This window comes from Dipodomys merriami, unplaced genomic scaffold (assembly GCF_024711535.1).
Source record: "Dipodomys merriami isolate MVZ:Mamm:240054 unplaced genomic scaffold, mDipMer1.0.p SCAF_24, whole genome shotgun sequence".
Taxonomy (NCBI): Eukaryota; Metazoa; Chordata; class Mammalia; order Rodentia; family Heteromyidae; genus Dipodomys; species Dipodomys merriami.
Window position 1 is genome coordinate 24,546,515 of NW_027203826.1, and position 25,469 is coordinate 24,571,983.

The window sequence follows — 25,469 nt, forward strand, 5'->3', positions numbered from 1 at the left end:
TAACTTGTAAATTCCTTTTAAATTTGATAGAAGTAAATACTGCAACCCCCACACAGAATTTCTCTCTCTCTCTTTTTTTTTTTTTTTTTTTTTTTTTTTACAATTTTTCTCTGTGGTGCTCGGAGTCTAAACCTGCCCTTCTCACGGAGCATGTTATTTCCTCTGCCCTTCTCCTAAGGTTCTGATTGAGTTGAGCTGATGCCAGGCTTGAATGGAAAATCAGTCTTGCCAATTGGCAACTTACTTGACTCCTGGCCAAGAAAGCTTTCATGTAGTCTTTCTACTTCTCAGTAGACAGTTCCTCCAGGTGGAGGCTACCTCTTAGTCATTATTCTACTTGTTTTCTCCTCTCCTCACGGTTTGCAATGTGCCTGATAGCAATTTAGGACTTGTTGGTTGAATAAACTAACATTCACCTTTGAAAGGGCTTTGGGGTTAGGCAGATTTGTGTTCAAATCCCAGCTCCACATTGGATCAGTTTGGTGTCCTTTGAAAATTATTTAATCTCTCTAAGCTTCAGTTTCTTCAGTGGGATTATAGTACCTAATTAATAGAGGGCCTGGTAGGCATTAATGAGGTCATGTGAGTGGCGTGACTGGCTTAATTCCGGTGCGATGGAAACAGCTTTTAGGAGTTTGCACTTGATCATACGTATCTCCTTCCACCTTTATTCAAGTGGCCTTATGTTGGTAGCTAGAAATAGGTCATGGTAGTAACCTTAACACTGTGGGTATAGGAAGATACCACCAATCCCCAGAGAGTTGATAGTAAGCATTTTCTAGCACACCAGTGGGTTCAACGTAGAGCAGTCAGTCAATGGTTTTTGCTCTCCCCTCTCTTTCTAGAAATGGAGGCTCTTGTCACGCTCACGGGCAGATGCAAATGGGTGTGAGTTGAAGGCAGAGGGGGCAGAATGGGATTCCTTAGGGTCTTTGCTCACATCTTTCCACATTAGAAGGTTCCTGGTACTGACATACAATTCTGTATGCTCATTCAGCTATGCCACTCAAAAGCTTAATCAGTTCAGCTCAGTTCAGATCAGATGTTTGCCAAAAGACTGGGCAGTGGCTCAAATGGTAGAGCTCTTGTCTTTACAGTGCAACAAAAATAAATATATACAGAGTTCACCAAAAATGTATTTAAAACCCAGGATCTACTAATTATAAAGAATTAGAAATAAGGTTTTGAGAGCTACTGTTCCTATAATCACAGGCTCTAGCACTACTGATTTTACTGTCACTGGTTATTTAAATGAAATTCACTTTAAAGAAGTAGATAAAAAGAAGTCTAAAGTGAATGTAAGTGCCAAGATAAATGAATGATAAAATCTTCTTTCATAAACAATATGGATAAGTACTAAGCATTAGGAGGAAGTATTGTTACTCAATAAAGTGAACAGATAAAAAGAACTCATAGCATCACAATGATGGTCATTTTAGCCATTGTTGCACAAACTTGTCAAACTGTGTTCATTGTATCTGACTTAATTTTGACAATGACAACTAATTTTTACAGCTATTTTATAGATGACAGGATACAGGGGAGGAAGGGCAGGTGGCATGCCAAAAGCAACCACTATTCTGTTCCAAAGTTCTTTGTTGTCTAACCTTTCATGCTCTTCTTCCTTTCTCTTTTGCTGTTGACAATACTCTATATGAAGACTTGATATGCTTTGTATTCCGACATTTTTTCCTGCCTCAGCACTGCACTTACACGTGTATTTCCAGCCCAATGAATGACGGTTTCAGGCAAAAGCGAAGGGGGTTTCTGGACTGTAGTCAGTCCTGAGTTTGGGTCATGTGTAGTGTAAGTCCCTGAAGTGCTGAGCAGAGACTACAAAAGTTATTTTTCCAGAAGCCTTATCCTCAGTGATAATGTAGGCTTGGCAAACTAGGCCAAGTCTGCTTAGTTTTTACACGGGCTGTTAGTCAAAAATAGCTTTTACATTCATTCTAAAATGGCTTCGAAAACACAACAAGAGAACAATGTCTTGTGACACATGATTTCCAAATTCTAGTGTCTATGAATAGCCTCATTGGACATTTTATCTATAACTGGTTTTGCACCACAACAATTAAGTAAGGTAGTTGTGACAGGTGACATACTAGCCCCAAAGACTGGCTGTTCACCGTCTGTCCCCTGATAGAAAATGTGCTGGTCCCTGGGTTACAGGCCAATCTCCTGGAACAACTTTCTAAGGAGGAAGTACTACTCTCTAGTTTCGCACCAATTCTTCACTCAAAATAAAGTACTATAGGGTGCATGCTGAAATACATTTAATTTTATTCATTTCCCCCCCCCCCTCTCCTCAGTGGAACTTTTTGGAATGTCAGGCATCATTGCTTTGGTCACTGTGGGACTGAATTTAGATTCCTTAAGCTTTAAACCGAAGATGGAGTTCATAATTACTAAGTAAGTTTCCTGTTCTGTATGGTATAATTGGTATTTAGTACTTCGCAGAGGCCTGCCTTTGTGAATGCCAATAAAATGTTCTTTTAAGTATACGTTCTTTTGAGTATACATGTATATTTATTATTCTGTCTTCATAAACAACACACACACATGCATGTAACATACTTTTATCCTCCTCACTACTCCTATTAACCCCTCCTTCCTCTTCCCCCTTACTCTCATCTCACAGGCTCTTCCTCCTTTAGCACTCATGTCCCATCATCATCATCATCATCATCATCATCATCATCATCATCATCATCATCATCATCATCATCATCAACCATCACAGAGCTAGTTTACATGCATAGAAGATATTTGGCTTTTTGAGCATGGCTATTTTCCTCCACAAAACTCACATATATATTTACCTTTACATTTTCAATTTTTCTTTCAGTTATATTTGTAAAGAACTTAAGGTGCCAACAAATAACAACATTAATTGCTATTGCTTGTAAAGTTACAGTGTTGTTGTTGTTAGAAAACCTTTGACTAGAGTTATACTTTGAATTGTGAATTAAAAAGATAAATGCCTTTCCTTTTATTTCTTTAAATTATTTAAGTTATTTAAGTTGCTAAGTTATGGAAATAATTAATAGTACCATAATATAGGACAGTATTTAACATAATATAAGAAAAGCTTGGGGCTGGGAAGGTGGCTCAGTGGTAGAGTGCTTGCCTTGCATGCATGAGGCCCTGGGTTCGATTCCTCAGCACCACATAAGAAAAAAGAAAAAAGCCGGAAGTGGCGTTGTGGCTCAAGTGGTAGAGCGCTAGCCTTGAGCTGAAGAGCTGAGGGACAGCACCCAGGCCCAGAGTTCAGGCCCCAGGATGGACCCCCGCCCCCCCCAGCCCCCCTCCCCCGCAAAAAAAGAAAGAAAGAAAGGAAGAAAAGCTTCAGAAAGGGGAAAACTATCCTGTCTCTTAGATAAATATGTTAGGCTTTTCTGAGAGACCATGACAAATTTCAGAATAATTTCAGAATCAGTGGACATCAAATCACAATCTAGTGTAGAAATACATCAGATAAAAGCAAACATTGAAATGGTAAAAAACAATCCTAACTTTTCTTATGAAAATGTATTTAGTATAAAATACTAATATTGCCCTGAAATTATGTCCTTCTGACTTTTTTTGATAATTACTAATTCCTTTCTTTTGTGATATTCCAGTGATAGACGATGGTTCTACATGGGTAAAATAAAAAAAAAAAAATAGAACAAAATTGATACCTGTAACTATCATAGCTTAGTGTGTATGTGAACACTGCTTTATTGGGTTTTTAAATTTAGAAGTGTGGGCCAGGTGCTGGTGGCTCACACCTGAAATCGTAGCTGCTCAGGTGACTGAGATCTAAGAATCACGGTTCAAAGTCAGCCCAGGCAAAAAAGTGGGTGAGGCTCTTATCTCCAATTAACCACCAGAAAATCACAAGTGGAGCAGTGGCTCAAAGTGGTAGAGTGCTAGCCTTGAGTGAGAGAGCCCAAGGAAAGTGACCAGGCCCAGAGTTCAAGCCCACAACAGATTTTTAAAAATGCACAAGTTTGGGAATAACAACTATTTTGTGAAATAGATGCTTGGAATTGCACAAGACATTTTCCTATGATTCGTATCATTATTAATGATCTTATTCATTGTTTATCCCTTCACTTATTCCACCAATCCTTTCTTAATGTGTGCTGTGGTTTGGATATTGCCTTTTAGTTTTGGATGTATGGGAACAGGGCACTTTTCAGAATATGCTCCTTGTTAAATGGCATACACATATGTATGACATACTAAGGATAAATATGGGAAGATGCAGGGTTTTTTGTGTCTTGTGGAAAGATTTTTTAAAAAAGTATTTAACTCATTGGTTTTTCCATGACATCTGAAAGTTAAGGAGTGAACGTTGGATTGCGTCCCCCGCCCCCATTCAGGTCCATTCCCTGTCAGAGTTGACAGTGGGTTGCAACAAGAGACAGGAAACCCTGGAGAATCGCGCTGTACTTGTCTGGGTTAAGGCTGGATCAGAGAACACTGCTTATCTGTAGCTAAAATGAGGCCTCTTAGTGCTTCTAGGTGCAGATCTTAGAACTCACTCATAGGGAGACGAGTCTATGGGGCAGAGAAGCTGCAGGAGAAAGTCACAGATGGGAAATTGAGAGGAGGTGCAACTTAGGATCTGCTTGTTGAAGTCAGGTTGACTCACACAGGCTAGCACCCAGAACCAGACAGAACAGAACATGAACCCTGCTGAGACTTTGGCCCCTGGGCTGGGTATACAGATTCTTAGAAACCAATCTAGGAGTCTCCAGTGCATTCCCCTGCTGCTCGGGGAGGCGGGGCGAATGGGAGTGGTGCAGACAGCAAGACAGATGCCAGAGGACCCCGTCCAATTAGCCTGCTTAGCATGTCTTCCTGGAGAATGATGAGATTAGAGTTAGATTTAGGAATACTATCAACGAGCTAGCAGACTGGAGAGACTATGCAGGGTACGGCAGACGTACGGCAGGGTATCGGGTGGTCGTATACCTATTAACAAAATTAATCAGATGCCACCCCAGCTTGGGATTAGCTGGGCAGATTAGACAGTTGATAAGGTGACTGGTAATTCCAGAGAAGTTGATAAGTCACCAGCTTGAAGAGGTCTGTATTTCCTTACTTTGCACTTGCTATTCTGTTAGGAAAGGCAGCCCATGGGTTTGATGTGATGAGGATCATGAGGATTATGAGGTAGATTCTGTGAGATCAAAACCAAAAAATACATTTTCCTATTAACTGTAAGCTCACTGAAGACAGGGGCCTTCAAGAGACAATAATGATAAGTATAGCACAAATACTTTTTAACTTGTTGGTTATGGGGCTTGAGCTCGGGGGTTGGTGCTGTTCTTGAGCTCTTTTTGCGCAAGGCTAGCACTCTACCACTTTGGGCCACAGCTCCACTTCCAGTTTTTCTGGTGGTTAGTTAGAGATAAGAGTCTTACGCGTTTCCCAGCCCCAGCTGGCTTTGACCTGCCATTCTCAGCTCTCAGCCTCCTGAGTAGTTAGGATTACAGATGTGAGCCAGCTACAAATGCTTTTATATGAAAAAAAAAAAGTTAAAAATACATCACTTAAAATGTCAATTTCTTTTTCTTCATCTCAGGTTCTTAATAATGTTTTCATCTGTATATGAACATTTAATATATACTTTCTTTGGCATTGTGATTGGATGTGGAGAAATCAAGTATTTTAGATTTCACACTGTAGCTTTCGTTTTCATCTTGTTTGTAACAGTGATTTTTGTAAGGTAATTATATTTAAACATTTGTTTTACACAGCTTTTTTGGTATTTTTTTGTATGTTGGGTTTTTTGTGCTGGTCCTGGGGCTTAAACTCAAGGCTTGGGCACTGCCCCTGAGCTTTTGTGCTTAAGGCTAGTACTATACCACTTGAGCTCCATTTATGGCTTTTGGGGTGTGTAATTGAAAATAAGAGTCTAACCGACTTTCCTGCTTGGGCTGGCTTAGAACTGTAATCCTCAGATCTCAGCCTCCTGAGTAGCTAGCAAGCAAACAGCGTCCAGCTCTAGCATTAATTTTTTGGTCTTACACAAAATGTAGCCAGTAGATTTCATTCATTGGAAAGTTGGAATGACATCAATGAACACTGATGCATTGCCTTGTCTTGCTTGAAAATTTTAATATGAAATTTAGCACCGAGTGCATTGTCTCAATAATGATTAACACATCGGCTTGGTTTATTTATTTTTAATGTTTGTCTGCCCACAGGTGGCTTACTATTATCTTAGTGAGCCCGATTTTGATACACTCAAGTTATGAGTATAATTGGCGATGGGGAGCCGTTCTCACCTGGTCTGGAATCAGAGGAGTTTTCAGCTTACTCTTGGCTCCTGATGTTTATAATCTGGCTGAACACAAAGAAGAGGCGCCACATATGGTAGGGAAAAGAAGGTGTCATGATGGTTCATCTTTGCTCATTTTGCGGCAAGTGTCACCATACCCAATAATAAAGCTAACCACTTTTGGCCTCGATTTAAAAAATGCGTTCTTTGAAGTAGATCGGAACTCAGAAAAAGGTTTCTCTGTGTTGACAGCATGAAGGGGACCAGGTAATAGAGTGGTTATGGACAGTGATGTAAGACGAACGTGGCTTCTACCCTTGCCTTCACCTTGGGAAAATTTTTACCTTTGCTGTTGCTCAGTTTCCTGTTGAAGATTAAGATGACATTTAGTAAAATACCCGACATTTCATAAATGCTCGATAAATATTATTTATTCAACAATATTTATTCAACAATAAATAATATTGATTTATTCAACAATGAAGATTGTTGAATATATTGATTTATTCAATATTCATTGTTGAATAAATCAATATTATTTATTGAGCACAGGGATGCAAGGTTTCAATAGTTGTCAGGAGGCATGAAAAAAATAATCTTTATGGAGAACATTCCAACTTGTATAGCTGTTAGAACATAAATGGAAATGCTAGTTTACTATGCCAGTGGAAGGGGAATTTTTGTAAGTTGTTACATCCTATCACAAGGATTTTGTTACATTTATGATTTCAGGGATCATTAAAACATTTTCTGGCTAAGTGGTCCATGGAAAAAAACCTACCCTTCTTCCCCTAACAAAATTCCAACTTGTTTCTTGAAGCCTCTACCTCCTGAGCTAGCTGGTAGGTTTCTGGATTGTCTAGTCATGAAGCTTGTGTGGTACTAACACTCCAGGCAAAGCTACAGAGCCCAGTGCACCCGCTGGCAGTGTTAGAGCCCCTCATCATTTGTCCATTTTTACAGTATACACGATTAAACCCAAGAGCCTTGCATCTGCTAAGCAAGTACTTTACCACTGAGTTACAACCCCAGGCTTTGAAACTTACCCATCATTTGTGACAGTATTGCGTGTTAGAGAAGTTGCTAGAAATTCCCCAGACTAACTTTTTGCAACTTTCCAGTCAGATGAATCTAAAACCTGCCCCAGTGGGAGGGAGAAAACTACCTGCATAATATATACTGTCGCTTACCTTCGCACTTCCCGGGGAATCTGGATGTAGATGTCCAGATATCCAAGTACTATCTGATTTACCGTCCAACATATTCCCTTCTTGACTACTTTGCTCCTGTCCCAGAAGGCCAAAGGAGGATAGCACTTGTTCAATACATTATCTTTTTGGGGGAACAACTATCAACCTCCTCATCTTGCATGTGAAGAAATCAAAGAAACAGCTTCACATGTAGCAGGATCGGAAAAGAACTCTCCAAAGAGGAATATTGCCTTTTCTTGATGGAATATCACATACCTCCTACATCTTTTATTAAGATTTATGTCTGTGGGGCCTGGTTGGAGTTAATTTGAAGTTCAAATAAGCCTGTGGTTTTGCTACTCAGGAGGCTGAGATCTGAGAATCACAGTTCGAAGCCAGTCTTGTGAGAAAAGTCCTTGAGACTCTTATCTCCAATTAACCAGAAAATTGGAAGAGGCACTGTGGCTGAAAGTAGTAGAGCACTAGCCTTGAGCAACAGAAGAAGAACTTGTCTATGTGGGGACACTGGAGAAGATATTGCTATTTATTCCATTTTTCAGTGGAGGACACTGAAAACTGGCCTGAAACCATATGGCAAATAGGGGCCATGTTGTTTTCATGTGGTTTTCTTGTGTGTGGTGCCTCTTCGGATCCCTCAAACCCATCTTGCATGTTCCATCAGGGCCCTTTGGAAAACCGTGATACACACTGGTGACAGGCGACAGTTCTGTCCTGTGTATGGCTCCACAGGCTCCACAGCTCTGTCTGGGCTGGCCTCCTTGCTAGCCTCACATGACTGTTGCTGGAAAATCTGGAAAGTTCTTTTCTCAGTATCTTCCTCTCAGAATCGCATGATCATTTTTTTTCCTCGCTCAGATTGACAGTTTCTGTTCCAGGATAATATATTCAGTCAGTATTCACAAAACAGCCTTTTGCTTCAACTTATCAGAGACAGGGCTATATGTACAATGTTGGTCGAGGTAGAATTTTGTTGGTATGAACAATGCCTGCTTATTATTTTGATTCTAACCATTTGTATGCCTTGTTTTCAGATTTTATTCTATGTGCAAGCAATAACATTATTGACTATGGGAATAAACTCATACATGATGATTGAGTCAGCTAGAACATTAGGTAAGGTGTATACACATTCAGTAATTAACTATGGAGGAAAAATACAACTAGGTTGCTGTTGGGGTTCACACAACTCTTATGGAGTTCAAGGAACTGAGAAATCATTTATTTTTATTCACTCATTATATATAGATGCTGTGCCAATTGGGACATTGGTTCAGCTAGTTCAACAGAAATGAAGTGAGACTTAGGACTTCACTTCTTTGAAAAGTCTGGAAGAGAGGGACAGTTCTGTTATCTTAGACTTTCCAAAGGGTCAGGTTCTTTCTCTTTTGTTGCTCCTCCATTCCCTAAGCTCTTTTTCTTGTCTGCAAGGTAGAAGACTGCTTAATGCCACCATGTCTACAATCCAGTGAACTAAAAAAGAGAAATTGGGGATGGAGCCTAAGAAGCTTCCTATGAACGAGACAATTCAGAACTTACATGTGCATGGCCACTCATATTCCATTGTCTGGGACTTGATTCATGGGCCCATATGGCCCATATGATATTTCTTCAGCTGTCCATATGTTCACCCAGAACACTGAGATTCTGTTGATGAAAGGAAGGGAAGACTGGATATTGGGAGTCAATCCCCAGGCTCTGCCACAATGACTTATTCCTAAAAGGAATCTGAGCCTGATATTTCTCTATAACCACAATAATATGGTGAATGGGAACAGTTTAAAAATCTGAAAGGATAGCCGGGCGCCCGTGGCTCACGCCTATAATCCTAGCTACTCAGGAGGCTGAGAGCTGAGGATAGAGGTTCAAAGCCAGCCTGGGCAGGAAAGACTGAGAGACTTTTTTTTTTTGGTCCGGTTGTGGGGCCTGAACTCTGGTCCTGGGTGCTGTCCCTCAGCTCTTCAGCTCAAGGCTAGCACTCTACCACTTGAGCCACACCGCCATTTCCGGCTTTTTTTTTCCTGCTTATGTGGTGCTGAGGAATCGAACCCAGGGCCTTATGCATGCAAGGCAAGCACTCTACCACTGAGCCACCTTCCCAGCCCTGACTGAGAGACTCTTATCTCCAATAAACCACTAGAAAACCAGAAGTGGCACTGTGGCTCAAGTGGTAGAGCGCTTGCCTTGAGCTGAAGAGCGCAGGGACAGCGCCCAAGCCCAGAGTTCAAGCCCCATGACCACAAAAAAAAAAAAAAAAAAGGAAAGTTGACTTGTTTATAATAAAATCACAAGTAGACACATTCTGTAGGGAAAACCCAGATTAGCCTGAGAGAGCCAGGAAGCTGGAGCCAGAGTTCTGCTCAGACTCTTTCTTTTCTTTCCCACAGGTCTATGTGCTATTACTCTACCAAGACAAATGGCCATGGAAAACGCCATCCAGCACATCCAGGAGACCATCCGGAACACGATAACATTATTTCAGACAGAAAAACTTTTGACAAATGTGAATTGGAGTGTGGTAGAAAGAAAAGGAAAGATTAAATACATTCCTGTGAGTGGATACTTGGTTAAAATATCTGCAGTCTTTCTTTCCTTCCTTGGTCTTTCTTGTATTAAAACAACAACAACAACCCACAAACCTCTGGTTCTGCTAAATAAAAACAGAGAGGCTTATTTATTAGCTTTGCTAGTTCAATGAAATTATTTCTTTGAACTCTTGTCTCTGTTTCTCACGCCTGCGATCCTAGTTACTCAGGAGATCTGAGCCAGCCCAAGCAGGAAAGTCTGTGAGACTCTTATCTCCAATAAACAACAACAACAACCAAGCTGGAAGTGGAGCTGTGACTCAGGTGGTATAGCACTAGCCTTGAGCAAAAGAAGCTCATGGACAGTGTCTGTGACAGGCACAGAGAGAGGGAGAGAGAATGAAAGGGAGGGAGGGAGAGAAGGAGAGATAGAGACAGAGACAGAGAGGGTTATGGTGATCAGCCTTATTTGTCAAATGCCAAGAGACTGGAAGTTTATATTGACTGGCTGATTGTGTAACTGTCAATAGTGTCTACTGACATGGTATTTCCAAGGGGCTGAGATATGGAAAGATCTCTGTTTTATCAATACTGTGAAAATTTGAAAACATGGGCTGATTCAGAGAGCAGCTAAGCATGGAGAGGCTTGGAGAAGAATTTGTAATCGCGTTTACTTAATTTTTTTTTTACTTCATCTCTTCGTGTTTTAAAATGTAGTCTGAAACGGCTCAGTTTTCACACGTGTCCCAGGGTGAGAAAGAGATGTCTCCAACAGATGAAGTCTTAATAGAAGAAGCCAGGCTGCACGTGGCGATAATACAAATGGTTCGTATTGTTCAGCTTTACATCGTTCTCATCATTCCTCAATCCTTATAGTTTTCAGGTGACAAGAAAAGCATGCTCTTTAAAAAATTATTTTCATTATCTTTGTACAAATGCCTTGATAAAACAATTTATGAATATAATGCATCTTGATGGATGCCAATCCTTACGGTTGTTAAGTGACAAGAAAAGATTCTTTCCTTCTGATCTTTTGGTTGGTAAAATTTTTAATGTTTGATTCATTAAAGCTTAATGACAAGAAAACAGACCCCCTTCTTCCTTAGGCTCTTGATGGGAAGAGATGGGAAGAATTTGTGGCTGGTTAGAGTCTATCCGCTTGTCACTTTATTTTTCTAGTTCTCCTACATGCTTACATTTTCCCAACACCCCATCCCTACCACTCCCCAAGCTTTAGCCTGTTAGGCTGCCGTGATATGCATTTGGTCCAAGTGAGAGACTGTTTTCATCGCAAGTATGGCTTCTCTTAATCTAGAGACTTTTGAATTGAAATGACAGGTTCTCTGCCCCCTACACACCCAGCCCTCAATCGTGGCCAACTGACCTCCTCAACAAAAGGAGGAAGGATGTGCACATGGAGACATCACTGGTCCCCAGCAACTGTAGGATCCAACAGGGCACATGATCAACTCTTCCCATTCCTCTCATTTCGGTGGGAAATGACTCCTGCCTGCAGATGAGTGACTTTCTCAGTCTGATTGCTGCCATTAGAAAAGTCATTTAGAAATGTATTTTCCTGGGCTGGGAAGGTGGCTCAGTGGTAGAGCGCTTGCTTTGCATGCCTGAAGCCCTGGGTTCGATTCCTCAGCACCACATAAGCAAAAAGAAAAAAAGCCGGAAGTGATGCTGTGGCTCAAGTGGTAGAGCGCTAGCCTTGAGCTGAAGAGCTGAGGGACAGCGCCCAAGCCCAGAGTTCAAGCCCCACTACTGGACTCCCCCCCCCAAAAAAATGTATTTTCCTGCAACCTTGTACAGTTTCCCATGGTCAATGAGTGGAGAAGTAGATTCCACCTCACCAGGAGGAGCAGCAGTGCCAACTGAAAAGTCTTCTGGGGACAGGGAAGACCGGCTCACCAGGGCACGGCTAGAATGACTTCGCACATTGACATCTTTTCAAAAACCTGAGCACCTGAGATTGTGTGGGGGTGCGGGGGGCATTCCTGGGGCTTGAACTCAGGGCCTGGGTGCTGTCCCTGAACTTCTTTACTCAAAGCTAGTACTCTACCACTTGAGCTGCAGCTCCACTTCTGGCTTTTTGGATGGTTAATTGAAGAGTCTCACAGGCTTTTCTGCCTGGCTGGCTTCAAACCCTGATCTTCAGATCTCAGCCTCCTGAGTAGCTAGGATGACAGGTGTGAGCCTCACTAGTGTCTGACTTAAACCTGAGCTCTCTTGACTCACTAGTTGCACTAAGGCTAGATGTTTTCTCCACTGGTACCTCAAATCCATCTTGAACTCAGGTATGGTCTGAGTTCTTAATTTGTCTTCTTATATTCCTCACATTGTTTTGTATTTGTGTGTATTTAATGTTTCTCCCTCCTCCACTAGATGGTGAGCTTCTGAAAGCCTTGGATTATATCTCTTTTGTCCTAGCATGAGATTTGAAACACAATAGGCATGCATAAATATTTATTTAAGGGATGAATGATTAAGCAAACATTCCAATCTGTTAGTAAATCAGTTTTCTTGAACCAGGCCTACTTCTAGATGGACAGGGCTAGAAGAAATATTTCAAGTATAATATGTATACCTCAGGGCTGAACCTTTCTTGTAATGGGCATCTTCCCAGGGAATTACAAATGGCTCACTCAGTGGAGAAATCTACCATGTGCCCCAGTGGCCCTCGGAATAAGAATAGCTTACCTTTTGTCCCTGTACTTCGTGAGTGAGTGTGTGTGTGTGTGTGTGTGTGTGTGTGTGTGTGTGTGTGTGTGTGTGTGTGTGTGTGTGCGTGCGTGCTAAAGGACTTGTACTCTTGCTCAACTTTCTTGCTCATGGCTGGCACTGTCCAACTTGAGGCACACCTACAGACCAGAATTTTGCTGGTTAGTTGGAGAAGGGAGTCTCTCAGACTTTTCTGTTCTGGCTGGCTTTGAACCTAGATCTTCTGGGTTTCAACTTCCTCAGTATCATGGATGACAGCAGCGAGCCACCGGTGCCCTGCTGCCCTTGTTCCCTTTAGGGGCAGTTTCATTTGTATCCTTAGCAAACTGCTATAGATGTTATCATACCTTCTGGAGAAGGAGCTGGTGAGTGGATGAATGTTTCAATGAATGGTGAATGTTTCAAGTCTAAGTGGCAGGATTTCTAGAGTGAAAAAGTTTCCTACCATTGTGAATCTTAAGAATTTATGCTAAATGTACTTGAAGTTGGAGATACTATTTATAAACAATGTGTAAGGAAGACTGTGTGGGTAAGGAGTTCCAGGAGATAACTCTAGCCTGTGTCAGAGGCACTTAGTGAATTGACTCAAGAATACCGTCTTCCTCCTCCTCCTCCTCCTTCTGTATTTGCACCATGCTGGATGATGCAGCCAAGTGTTTGCTAGATAAACTGAATGAGCCATATCCACAGCCCTTTGCTTTTTTTTGGCTATTAGTTTGTTTTTGCCTTGTGTTTCTAATATAGGGTCTCCTTAACTTTTCCAGAGCTAGCCTTAAATTTGAGATCATCCTGTCTCTGCCTTCCAAGTAGGTGATGTTATAAGCATCTATCTACTACATGCCAGGTCCCCCCTTTCCCTCTTTCCCTCTCTGTCTGTCTGTCTCTGTCTGTCTGTCTGTCTCTCTTTCTTGTGCTGGCCCTGGGGCTTGAACTGAGGGCCTGGATGCTGTCTCTGAGCTTTTATGCTCAAGGCTAGCATTCTACCACTTGAGCCATAGCTCTACTTCCAGATTTTTGGTGTTTAATTTTTTTTTTTTTTGGTCAGTCGTGGGGCTTAAACTCTGGACCTGGGTGCTGTCCCTGTGCTCTTCAGCTCAAGATGAACACTCTACTGCTTGAGCCACAGCGCCACTTCCAAGATTTTTGGTGTTAATTGGAGATAAGAGTCCATTAGATTTTCCTGTCCTGGCTGGCTGGCTTTGAACCATCGAACTACTCAAATCTCAGCCTCCTATGGAGCTAGGATTACAGGCATGAGCCACCTGTGCCCGGCTCTTTCTCTTTTAATAGTCCTTTGTGGACAGAGATGATTGATTACACTTTGAATTGATACTTTCCATTTTCTATTGTATTGTAGAAGGATGCTGTTGATGCTTTTTCTATAATTGAAGTAAATTCTGAGTTGTATAATTTTTTCAATCTTCTTGAAACTAGAAATCTTTCTCTGTAGTTGATTAAAAAAGACAGAATTCAGTAGCTATTTAATTGAACGAAATTTAGTTCCTGCTGGTGACTTTTTTTTTTTTTTAACAGTATACGTTCATGTAGTCATGCCCAATATCAATGGGGAAAGGATTGTAGGATTCTCCCTACTCCCACCATGAATACCAAAACCTGTGAATGCTTTTCACTCAGTATTTGCCTGTAACCTACTAATGTACAACCTTTTCTATACTTCTGTAATCTTTGGATTCTTTATAATACCTAATGCAATGCAAATGCTCTGTAAATAGTTCTTACATTATAATATTTGGAAAATAATTATAAAGAAAAGTCTATGTTCACTGCAGATGTATTTTTTTCTGAGCATTTTCTGTTTGTGATTGATTGGATTCATGGGTACAGAACACATGGGTACAGAGGGACAATTGTACACAGTTCAGTAATAACAGTTCAGACCACGGAAGGATGAAGCAGGGTGTATTACATTGATGTTTTGATCCTTTATAATTTTCATTTAAAATTGTATGTTTAGAGTAGCTTTGAAAAACAATGTAACAATGGAATCCTTGGAGTAGAAGCAGCCCGGATATTAATTGGTGCAACCAAAAGCTTTTGCCCCATCAAAGGAAAGTAAGTATATGATACTTCTGTAACTCTTTGATATTCCCAAAATGGAACCTGTGTGTGTGATAAATACTGAAGAGCGGGAGAAGTGTCCAGACAGATCAATTTATTAGCTCAGCGATGTCCATGTATCTGTTTATCTCCTTTCTGTTTTCCTCCATTGCCTGTCCCTCTGCGGTTTTATAACGTCGGTGACATTAGGGGTTCTGGAGGAAGGTGTGACTGCAGTGTGATGAGCTCTCATGAATGAGAGCTGACATAGCTTCAGTTACTATTCACATTACTTTGCCATTATATCACAGTCAGTAAATTCTTGGACACTGGCTTCTGGGGAGGACCAGGCTCTGGAGGAATTGGCCCTAGCACTGGTATTGGGCGATGTAAAGAAATCTGGTGGGAAATACTCAGTGTCTTACCAATTCCTCAGTATCTGGTCATAGTCCTGGCAAAGCTGAGGGGCAGCAGGAGGAGAAGCAGCTGGGTGGTAGTTATCACTTCAGCAGCCTGGTCCTCTCTTTGGGAGATCTGGTATCAGTCCCTGGAAAAGCTAGACCCTTCACTCAGTTGCCTTCAGGACCAAGCAATGCTGACAAAAAGAAGCTGGATTCCAGAACCTCAAAGGACTACTCTAGAGAAGCTTTGTCTTTGATCTCAGATCAGGAATGGTTCTTGGAACAAGGGCACAAGTCTGATGTTACTAGTGTTCCTGTATCATGACCCTGGCTAGAGAGATAAGTGTTCAGAGGCTTGGGATTGGGTGAGCATTTTTAGTAGGACCATATTAAATTTATATTTAGTCTAACCTTCCATTTTGTATTACTCCCAGTAAGTCATTTGCTTTCTATTATAACATATATGCATGCTTTTTCTTAGATTTATGAATATTTATGATGTTTCAACTTATGTCAGATCTAGAAGTTGGCTTATGAAGTTTAAAAATATGTTATCTTACCTGGAATATCGTAAAGAAAATACATCTTTTATTCCATCTGGGTAAGTACTGTGAAACTTTAATAATAATACACTTGAATAGATGACTATTTCTCTATTTTCAGACTAGATCACCGTGAATTTTATTTAGAAACAAAACAGGCACTGGTGGGTCACATCTATAAGACTAGTTTCTCAGGTGGCTGAGATATGAGAATTGGGGTTCAAAGCTAGCTTGGGCAAGAAAGTCTGTGAGATTCTTATTTCCAATTAATCTCCGGAAAACCAGAAGTGAAGCTGTGGCTCAAGTGGTAGAGTGCTAGCCTTGAGAACAAAAGCTCGGGGACAGTGCCCTGGCCCCCTGAGTTCAAGCCCCAGGACACACACACACACACACACACACACACACACGGAAAACCAGAAGTGAAGCTGTGGCTCAAGTGGTAGAGTGCTAGCCTTGAGAACAAAAGCTCGGGGACAGTGCCCTGGCCCCCTGAGTTCAAGCCCCAGGACACACACACACACACACACACACACACACACACACACACACACACACACACACACACACACACACACACACACACACACAGAGTGAAAGTAATATGATGGTAAGCTCATTGATTGGGGGCATGGGGACAGTGTTTGCTTCTCTTCTTTCATTCTGTTTTAGCAATATCATTGAACTCTCTAGTAAACCATGGGCAGTAAGAGAGAGGGGTTGATGTTTTAGGACTCTGTGGTGTGCAGGCTGCTTGCATATTCACCTGGGAAAAACATACATACCATAGGGTAGACATGTCAATGACCTTTGCAGCATCAGTTATCTAATATAGCACAAAATATGATTTTACTCAACTCAGATAGATACCTTTGTTATACAGATTGTGAGCTTACAAATTTTTAGATATGGCAGTCAGGTTTTTCTTTCAATAGTAGATACCAGCTGGGCACGGGTGACTCACACATGTAATCCTAGCTACTTAGGAGGCTGATCTGAGGATCATGGTTCAAGCCAGCCCAGGCAGGAAAGTCTGTGAGACTCTTATCTCCAATTAACCACAAGAAAAATTGGAAGTATAGCTGTAGCTCAAAGTGGTAGAGCACTAGCCTTGAGCAAAAGAGCTCAGGACAGCATCCAGATCCTAACTTCAAGCCCTACAATCATAAAAAAAATTAAAACAAACAAAACAAAACAAAACAAAAAACCCATAGACACCAAAATAAGAGCATATCATGAATGTTAAATGCTGCTTGTTTTTAAGTGATTAAAAAAACTTTTATAAATCTGATAACTTTTGCTTTTTTCATTTAATAAATTGAGAAAGGATATAATTTAAACCCTATGATCTTGGCATAAAGGGAACTCTTGGCACAGGCTCCATTTTAGATGGATTGGAAAGTTTGAAGAAATATGTCATAGCAACTATTGGATAGAATTTTTTATTTTTTTGGTTTTGCTTAATACATATTTCTATTGTAAAGATACTGTACAGAGGTGTTACAGTCACATGAGCAAGGTAATGAGTCCATTTCCTATCAAGTATTGTTATACTCTCCTTTATTTTTCCCCTACCATCCCTTACTGTTTTTATTTTAAGCAATTCATTTTCCTCTACATTTATTTGTTTCTTGTTTTATTTTCTTTTGGAGACAGGGTCTTCCTACATGCCCAGATTTAGCTTAGGCTAGCCTGGAGCTCACAATGTAGCCCAGGGTGACCTTAACTTGCAGCCTACTAGTGCTAGGATTACAGGTGTGTGCCAACATGCCTGGTTATTTCTTGCTTTTAACTTGTGAATATTTTCATTTAAACATGCTCTCTAGAAAGTTTTTTCTCACGCTTAGTAGCTAGATTTAAATTATATTGGGACATGATAAATTATACAGGACTCTAGTAATTCATATACAGTGAGACCAAAGGAAGACACTCTTAGGAGAAGAACACAAATGTTCAATGCCTATGTACATCGCTCACATAAAATCATATTTATTGAAATGAACTCTAGGAGATGGAACAAGAGGCTTTTTCTTTATTGCTGTTTTTCTTTTCTTTTTGCCTTGTTTGTTCATTTTTTTGTCTTTGGGAGGGTAAGGGGGGCACAGAAATGGAGGGACAAAGGGTGAACAAATACAACAGTGGTACTCACTAGACACTGTGTAGAAAATGAACTATACAACTTTGGGTGGAATGGGAGGGAAAAACTGAGAGCAGGGAAGGGGTGATATTGTTCGAAAAGAAGTGTACTCATTTCCTGATGTATGTAACTGTAAACCCTCTGTACATCACCTTTATAATAACAATAAAAGACTAAAAAATGAGCTGGTGCCCATGGCTCACACCTGTAATCCTAGTTAAAGCCAGCCTGGGAAGGAACATCTGTGAGACTCTTATCTCCAATTAACCACTAGAAAATGGGAAGTGGAGCTGTGGCTCAAGTGGTAGAGCACTAGACTTAAGCTGAAGAGTGCAGGGACAGCACCCAGGCCGAGTTCAAGCCTCACGACTGACAAAAGAAAGAAAAAAAATAAAATAAAAAGAATAAAAAATGCTCTCTTGTCTAGGTATGGTGAGAGAGCTTGTAATCCCTGCTACTCAAGAGGCAGAGATGAGACTGTGATTCAATACCAGCCCAGGCAAAGAGAAATATTCTATCAACAAATAAGTGCTATCTCAGTGGAGGCATAAGTAGAAGGACTGTGGTCTGAGGCCAGCCTGGAAAAACAAACCAACCAAGACTGTATTTGAAAAATGCAGCAATAAGGGCTGGACTGGGGGGGTGGGGGGCTCAAGTTGCAGGATGCCCCCTAGCAAGTGAGAAATCCTGAATTCAAAACCTGAGCACACAAAAAAAAAGTAAATGAAAAGAAAGAAAAGCTTCCTGTCCCCAACTAATAAGTTATGTTTTTAAAACTCTTTTTCCATTCTGTAGATATGATTTGAATTTTATTCTTTTTTGCCAGTCCTGGGGCTTGAACTCTGGGCACTGTCCCTGAGCTGCTTTGGCTCAAGGGACTTGAGCCACAGCACCACTTCTAGCTTTTTCTGTGTACATGGTACTGAGAAATTGAACCCAGGGCCTCATGCATGCTAGGCAAGCACTCTACCACTAAGCCACATTCCAGCCCTATTCTTTCTTATTGCTTTACATTTTATATATATATATACACACACACACACACACACACACACACACACACACACACACACACACACATGTTCTTTTTGCATTGAGTGTTATGTTCAACCAAATGTTATACTTCAGCTCTTAATGGTTATATTTAAATGATCTGACATTTTACCTAATCTTTTTTTCAGGAGTAACAAACTGATTGTTTTTGTATACAGTATCCTAAGTTCAGAAGAATATGAATATACAAGACATGTCATAACACTGATATATATTTTCCCTATGGTCATGCACATGTGGCCAATGGCAAGAGAGTTAAACGTGTCAGCACTGATATCAATAAACCACTACTTTGTGTTTTTATATGTATTAGAATCAGCCTCAAAGGTACTGTTTAATAGTAATGTATTCTATAAAAAGAACAATTCAGATGTTTTGACTATATTTGTCATATTATACAAACAACTTGATATTAGAAGCCATTTGTTATTATAGTTGATGGAATCCTGGTATACTAGTGGCCTTTCTGAATTTTGTGGGTTTAATAATGAAATCAGTAAAAATAGACAGAGCCTTGGAAACTTCAGAAAAAATCTCATGGATTGAGGAAAAGTAAATTAAAAATTGAAAATCTAGACATAGATGGTGTTCCCAAATATTTTCTGTAACAATGAAAGACGGAGATAAGTGAATAAATGCTAATTGGTTTGCAAATCCTTCTCAGAATATGAGATACTTGTTAGGATAAGTTCTTCAAAGACAGCTTAGCTGTGTATTGTTATTTTTAAATCTTGCTTTTTTATATTTCATATTTTGGATAATATTTTGTTATTGGAGATTAAAAAGAATTTTGGGGAATTCCAAATGAATAAATTAAAGCTTAACTTTGGGAATGTTACTTATTTGTAACAGAAGCATTTATCTGTTAATTTAAAAGATCCTTACCCCTACATCAATATTTACTTGTTATACAATGACATTCATTCTGTTGTTGTTTAAACAGTTACTAATTTTGAAGAGAGTCTATTTCCATCAACACTGGAATGTTTTGGAGTTTTTTATCATGGTTATTGGAATCATTGATATCTTTTGTATATACTTTGTTAAACTGAGACCAGACAACTTGTTTCTCATCCAATTTACTGTGGTCATGGGGTATTTAAGAGTAATTCGGTTTCTACCTCTCTTCAAGGTAAGACTTCATATTTTAGTATACTGATTTTTTTTGGGGGGGCGGGTATTGGTCATGGGGTTTGAACTCTGGGCCTGGGTGCTGTCCCTCAGCTCTTCAGCTCAAGGCGAGTACTCTACCACTTGAGCCACAGCACCACTTCTTTCTCTGGTGGTTTATTGAGATAAGAGTTTCACAGACTTTTCCTGCCTGGGCTGGCTTTGAACCACGATCCTCAGATCTCAGCCTCCTGAGTAGCTAGGATTATAGGCATGAGCCACTGGTGCCCAATTAATATATTCATTTTTTTCTACACAGTTTATCAAATGATTTAAGAAACCTCACTGCTTTGAAAAATACACGGACAGGAGCTGCTCATTCTTCGAAGTGCTCTTCCAGTACTCCCTCTTCGACTTCACATCATTGCTCACATCTAGCTTGGATGGAGGCCTTTTGCCAACCACCCACTGTGAAAGGAGACCTGCCCGCCACACCCCTGTCCACTCCCTGGCTCCCCCTCTCCATGCTTCGCTTCTCTGTTTCTCTCCAGAATACTTTGAGCTTGCTTACTATTATTTATGCCTGCACTCTGTGCAGAAGGCTCTGCTTTTGGCTCATTGCTGTAACACATGGCTCTTGCACAGTGCCCAATGTGTTGTTAGTACTTAATAAATACTTGCTGAATGAAGGAATAAGAATAGGAGTACTTTTCCAAGCAGGAGCGTATATCTAGAATCAATGTTACAATGATTAGGGGTTGGTTTTTTTTTTTGGTAAGCATCGACTTTCTTTTTGCCAGGTCCTGTGTACAGCACTTGACATACATTATGCAGTAATGTTATCAGAATAGTCTTGGGAGATAGGTGTTGGCACTAGATGAAGTCAGGTGCCCTAAGAGCCATATGATATAATGCAGCTTTGAAGAGCGTTGGCAAGCTGGGAAGAATACAGGAGATCCTCAGATGCCCCCTGGGTCAGCCCAGTGGTTACCAGTGCATCATGGGAGGAAAGCTTTGAAATAGGGTCTCTAAACATCTCCCTCTTTTGCCCAGTGTTCATCATCAAAATAGCTCTCCTTTCTCTGCCCTTGTAGTTCCTTTGCTCTGATACTATTTTCCTGACTACTTTTATTTCCCTCGCTACCCAGCACCTCCTCATGTGCTCTGGGATGGTTTCACTCCCTGTGGGGAGTCCCGTGCTATGCCACTGACCATGTTTGCTTTTGAGGAAGAAGCTCCCCCTGGGATTCTGGTGCTTAGATATTATTATCCTCATTAACACACAAGGAGATGACAACGTCACCTCAAAAATCACTCACTTGCTCAGCGGTCACAGAGCTATAGAAGAAGTGGCGTTTGAACCTAGACAGGTTTATATTTAAAATCTCATTTTCTGAAATCACTGCAGTAGCTGCCTCTGACAATGATCAGAGACATTTAGAGCTAAGAAGAATCTCCAGTATCCTAAGTCTCCTTCCCTTGCAAATGAAGGGACCGAGGTGTGGAGAGACGATTCATTCACCTTGCAACTAGTACCCAGCTTTCCAGGAACACCACTTCAGTTTCCTGCAATCTGAGTGCTTACAATGAAGGGGACAGGGATGCTAACATGTCTTTAGGAGTGGACCTTAAAGTTGAGCACCCATAGAACCTGCTGGAAGACTTGGCAACTAAAGTACGGATTGTGGGGCCCACCCCAGAGCATCTGACTCAGCAGGGCTGGGTGGGGCCACCTGGCTGGTTTGGAGATGACACCTTGAGAACCTCCTTCTTGAAACATGCTTTTCCTTATGAAACTTACAGGTCTGTTTGTTTGTTTGTTTCCTCCCTGTGATTCCAGATGGTGGTGCCATTCTTGATCAACATTGCAGAAGTACAGGTGAAAAAGCGCCTCAGCCTGATGTATAGTATTACCAAAGGCTATGTCAAAAGTCAAGAAGATGCCAAGCTTTTAGTAAAACACATTTCTGGCCGTGAATCAATATATCAGGTGAGAGAAAGCACTGGCATTTTTTTTTTTGGTGGGGGCAGGGAGAGAAGGCACTTAGATGTGCTCATTTCTTTCAAGATCATTTTGATGTATAGTTGGTCAAACACAAATTCTAGTTGAAAGGGAGTCAGTGGTTCATTGTGTTACATGAGCTGTTGCAGAGAATCGTCTCTGACACTTCTGTTTCTGCAGTTACCACCAAGCTCACGTGTTATCTCCAGAGCAGATAATAAATAATTTGGATACTTTGTACAGGGTAGGGAAGAAAGTGTGTCTTTTTGTAACACACACTCTAAAAGTGAATTCAGCAGGGCTTGCTGTGGTGGCTCATACCAGAAGTCCCAGCTACTTGAGATTGAGATGATCACCGTTCAAGGAGAAGCCGAGTGTAAAGTTAGCAAGACCCCCTACCTCAACAATAACAACAACAAAGCTGGGCTTATTGTTTACGATAGCCAAGATATGAAAGCAACCCAGATGCCCCTCAGTGGACAAATGGATCAAGAACATGTGGAATTCTATGCTTCTATCAGAAAGAATGACATTGCCCTATTCGTAAGGAAATGGAAAGAACTGGAAAAAAGTATACTAAGAGAAGGACGCCAGACCCAAGGAAACAGGCTCCATGGTTTCCCTCACTTGTGATAACTAGGAAGTGCATATAGATCTATGAGGAAACACACTGGATGGTAAAGACAAAAAATATACTTGGACATAATAAATTATACAGGACTTTAGACATTCACACGGTGAGACCAAAAGAGGATATTCTTAGGAAAGGATTGCAAAGGCTCAAATAATAAGATCATATAAAATAATGCTTATTGAAATGAACTCTAAGAAATGTAAGAGTTTTAAAAATTGTATTTATTTACAGTTTTTCCCTCTTCTTCTTTCCTTTTATCTTTGGTTTATTCCTGTCTGTTTTTGATCTCTGTACCCTTTGTCTTGTATATGTAACACCCTACACACACACACACACACACACACACACACACACACACACACACACACACACACACACACACACACACACACACGCCAGTTTGCTATGGAAGAATTTTTATGCTTAATACCAATAGGTCTACCACATCTGGGAAGATGATAATAAATGTTGGATAAACTGATAATGTGGTTCAGACCTATAATCTTAGCTCCTCAGGAGGCTGAGACATGGAGGATTGAGGTCCAAAGACAACCCAGGCAGAAAAGTCTGCAAACCTCCATCTCTAATTAGCCAGCCAAATGCTAGATTACAGTCATGGCTCAAATGGTATAGCACTAGGGAGATGAAGCCCTGCTTCTGTCACAAAAAAAGAAAGATAGAAAGGAAGGAAGGATGGAAGGAAGGAAGGAAGGAAGATAGGAAGGAAGAAAGGAAGGAGGAAAGAGAGAAAAGAGAGGAGAGAGAGAGAGAGAGAAGGAATTTGCCAATTGCTTTGTCTTCTTCACGATGTCCTCATTAGAAGTGGAAATGTCGAGGAAGCCCAAATTTGAATTTGGAACATGCAGAACTCCACAAGTTTTGCTGTTATAGAGCAACTTTTGGCAATGAGGCACAATCTGCCTAAAACTCAGACTTTAAATACAGCAGCAGAAAGTCTTATTTGTGGGGGAAAAACAACCCTTTCTGCTCTCTCCACTACCACGTCCACAGCTACCCCTAAGGAACCTTTCCTATGTTAAATTCCTCTACTGCTTTAAGTAGTAATTTCAATAATATGCATATGTACTTAACTTTTTGAAATCTTTAAATACTCTTTATTGTCTGTTTGTCATGACATTGAAGGAGGTCGGAACATTCTTCTTAGCTGGACATGTGTTGTGGCTCGTGCCTGCAATCCTCGTTACTTGGGAGGTAGATATTAGAAGAATTGTACAAGAGATTTTAATTAAATTTTGCACATTTATGTGTGGTGATCTTCGACTTGAATCCTCCTGTTTACATTCTCTCAGAGCTGAGAGAATGGGATGAGAGATGTGAAACACTATCATACTTAGTTATTGAGTGAAACAGACTGGAACTTTTTCCAGTTTGGCCTCAAACTACGATCCTCCCGATGTATACATCTGGTGTAGCTGAGATTACAGGCCTAAGACACTATTCCTGGCCTGGTTCAATGTTATTAAGTGAGAAGAAGAAACAATTTAATAAAAACTGTATACCTCATTTGTATGTTCAAAATGAGAGATTAACTACCCATGATTTCTGCTTTAGAGCAGAATTTCACTTTGCTTAAGATTTTGATAACAGTTCTTTGCTTCCTTTAAATGCCAGGGTACCATACCTTACTGAATGCAGTTTCAGAAACCCATACTGGCAACTGTGCAGAACTGTTAGTTGTATGATCCTAGAGCTGCTGGTGTGGCCAAGGACATGTTTCAGAAAGATTAAGTCACAGTGCTCTCTGCGAGGAACAGTGCCCAGGACATTGTGAGCACTGGACAAATATCTTATGTGTTTGATTGATCAGAGGTTGGTTTGCCTTGGGTGGAGCTATCCCTTCAGTTATTTCAGGATATATATTTCAGGATATATCTATATCTGTATCTATAGATTAGAATGTGTCCCACTTTGCACCAGTGGGAATTCTTCCAGGCAGAGTTCAATTTGGAGTATCATATTGTGTCCACTGGTGCAAAGTGGGACACATTCTAATCTTTTTATTTTTGACAACTATATTAGCTGCAATAACTCTGCAAAATACCAACTGTACAACATTCATCCTGGTTTGACTCTCAGCACAGGAAAACCAGCAGAACTGACCAGAGGAATAATTGAGCCAAATAGCTCCTTTCAACCTAAGGAGGTGCAGTTTCTTCTATGTTTTCCCCCCCCCTCTTCCTCCTCCTCCCCCTTCTTCTTTTAAATCAGAATGTAAAGCCATTTGGTAAAAGGGGAAAAAATGTATGTTTTTCTTAATTTCTTACAGAAATTATATGAAATTTTGGAAAAAAACAAACGAGATGCTGTCAAAGAACTAGGCAAGTAGCTGGAGAATTTGGTGTCTTGAAATCACACTTTATGATTCCATAATTTTAACAGGAGGATGAATGCATGCATTGATTCCTTTGTTGGTTGATTGATTGATTCAGTGATTCTTGAGCACAGTAAAGTATTAACTATGGGAAAGGAAAGATGGGTAGACCCAGACTAAAAAGTGAGGTTGGTTGCAATGTCCGAGCATGCCAATAGATAGGTGCAGAAAATAGCAGGACTCCTGTTATTTCCTGTGGGAGAGTGGAAGAAAGGATGCAAAGTGTGGGAGTATGGATGGGAAGTGTGGTAAGGCGGCAAGGCCAGATACAGTGTAAGAAAAAAGATGTGAAGGTTATCTCTGACAAGTTATTTTCCTTTGTTTTTGCAAGTGTGATCCAGAATGCAGGGCCTTATGTGATGGGATTTTTTGAGAGGCGGCACTCACTAAGTTTTACTTGGATCACACA

The 25,469-nt window shown here is 40.6% G+C and overlaps 1 protein-coding gene across 7 annotated transcripts in view; it reads left to right on the forward strand.

Annotated features, from left to right (window-relative positions):
• The window catches only part of Slc9c2 (solute carrier family 9 member C2 (putative)), a 57,825-nt gene that overhangs the window by 14,929 nt on the left and 17,427 nt on the right, over positions 1 to 25,469 (forward strand). For 6 of the 7 annotated variants that reach the window (XM_070034473.1, XM_070034475.1, XM_070034472.1 and 3 more), the window contains exons 8-19: positions 2,313 to 2,412; positions 5,579 to 5,722; positions 6,204 to 6,372; positions 8,520 to 8,601; positions 9,873 to 10,036; positions 10,728 to 10,835; positions 14,710 to 14,807; positions 15,675 to 15,794; positions 19,051 to 19,249; positions 19,866 to 20,054; positions 21,873 to 22,022; positions 24,956 to 25,007. In XM_070034473.1, coding sequence (XP_069890574.1) covers positions 2,313 to 2,412; positions 5,579 to 5,722; positions 6,204 to 6,372; positions 8,520 to 8,601; positions 9,873 to 10,036; positions 10,728 to 10,835; positions 14,710 to 14,807; positions 15,675 to 15,794; positions 19,051 to 19,249; positions 19,866 to 20,054; positions 21,873 to 22,022; positions 24,956 to 25,007 — 1,575 coding nt within the window. The remainder of the gene's footprint in view (positions 1 to 2,312; positions 2,413 to 5,578; positions 5,723 to 6,203; positions 6,373 to 8,519; positions 8,602 to 9,872; positions 10,037 to 10,727; positions 10,836 to 14,709; positions 14,808 to 15,674; positions 15,795 to 19,050; positions 19,250 to 19,865; positions 20,055 to 21,872; positions 22,023 to 24,955; positions 25,008 to 25,469) is intronic. The other variant, XM_070034478.1, reaches the window with a different exon arrangement.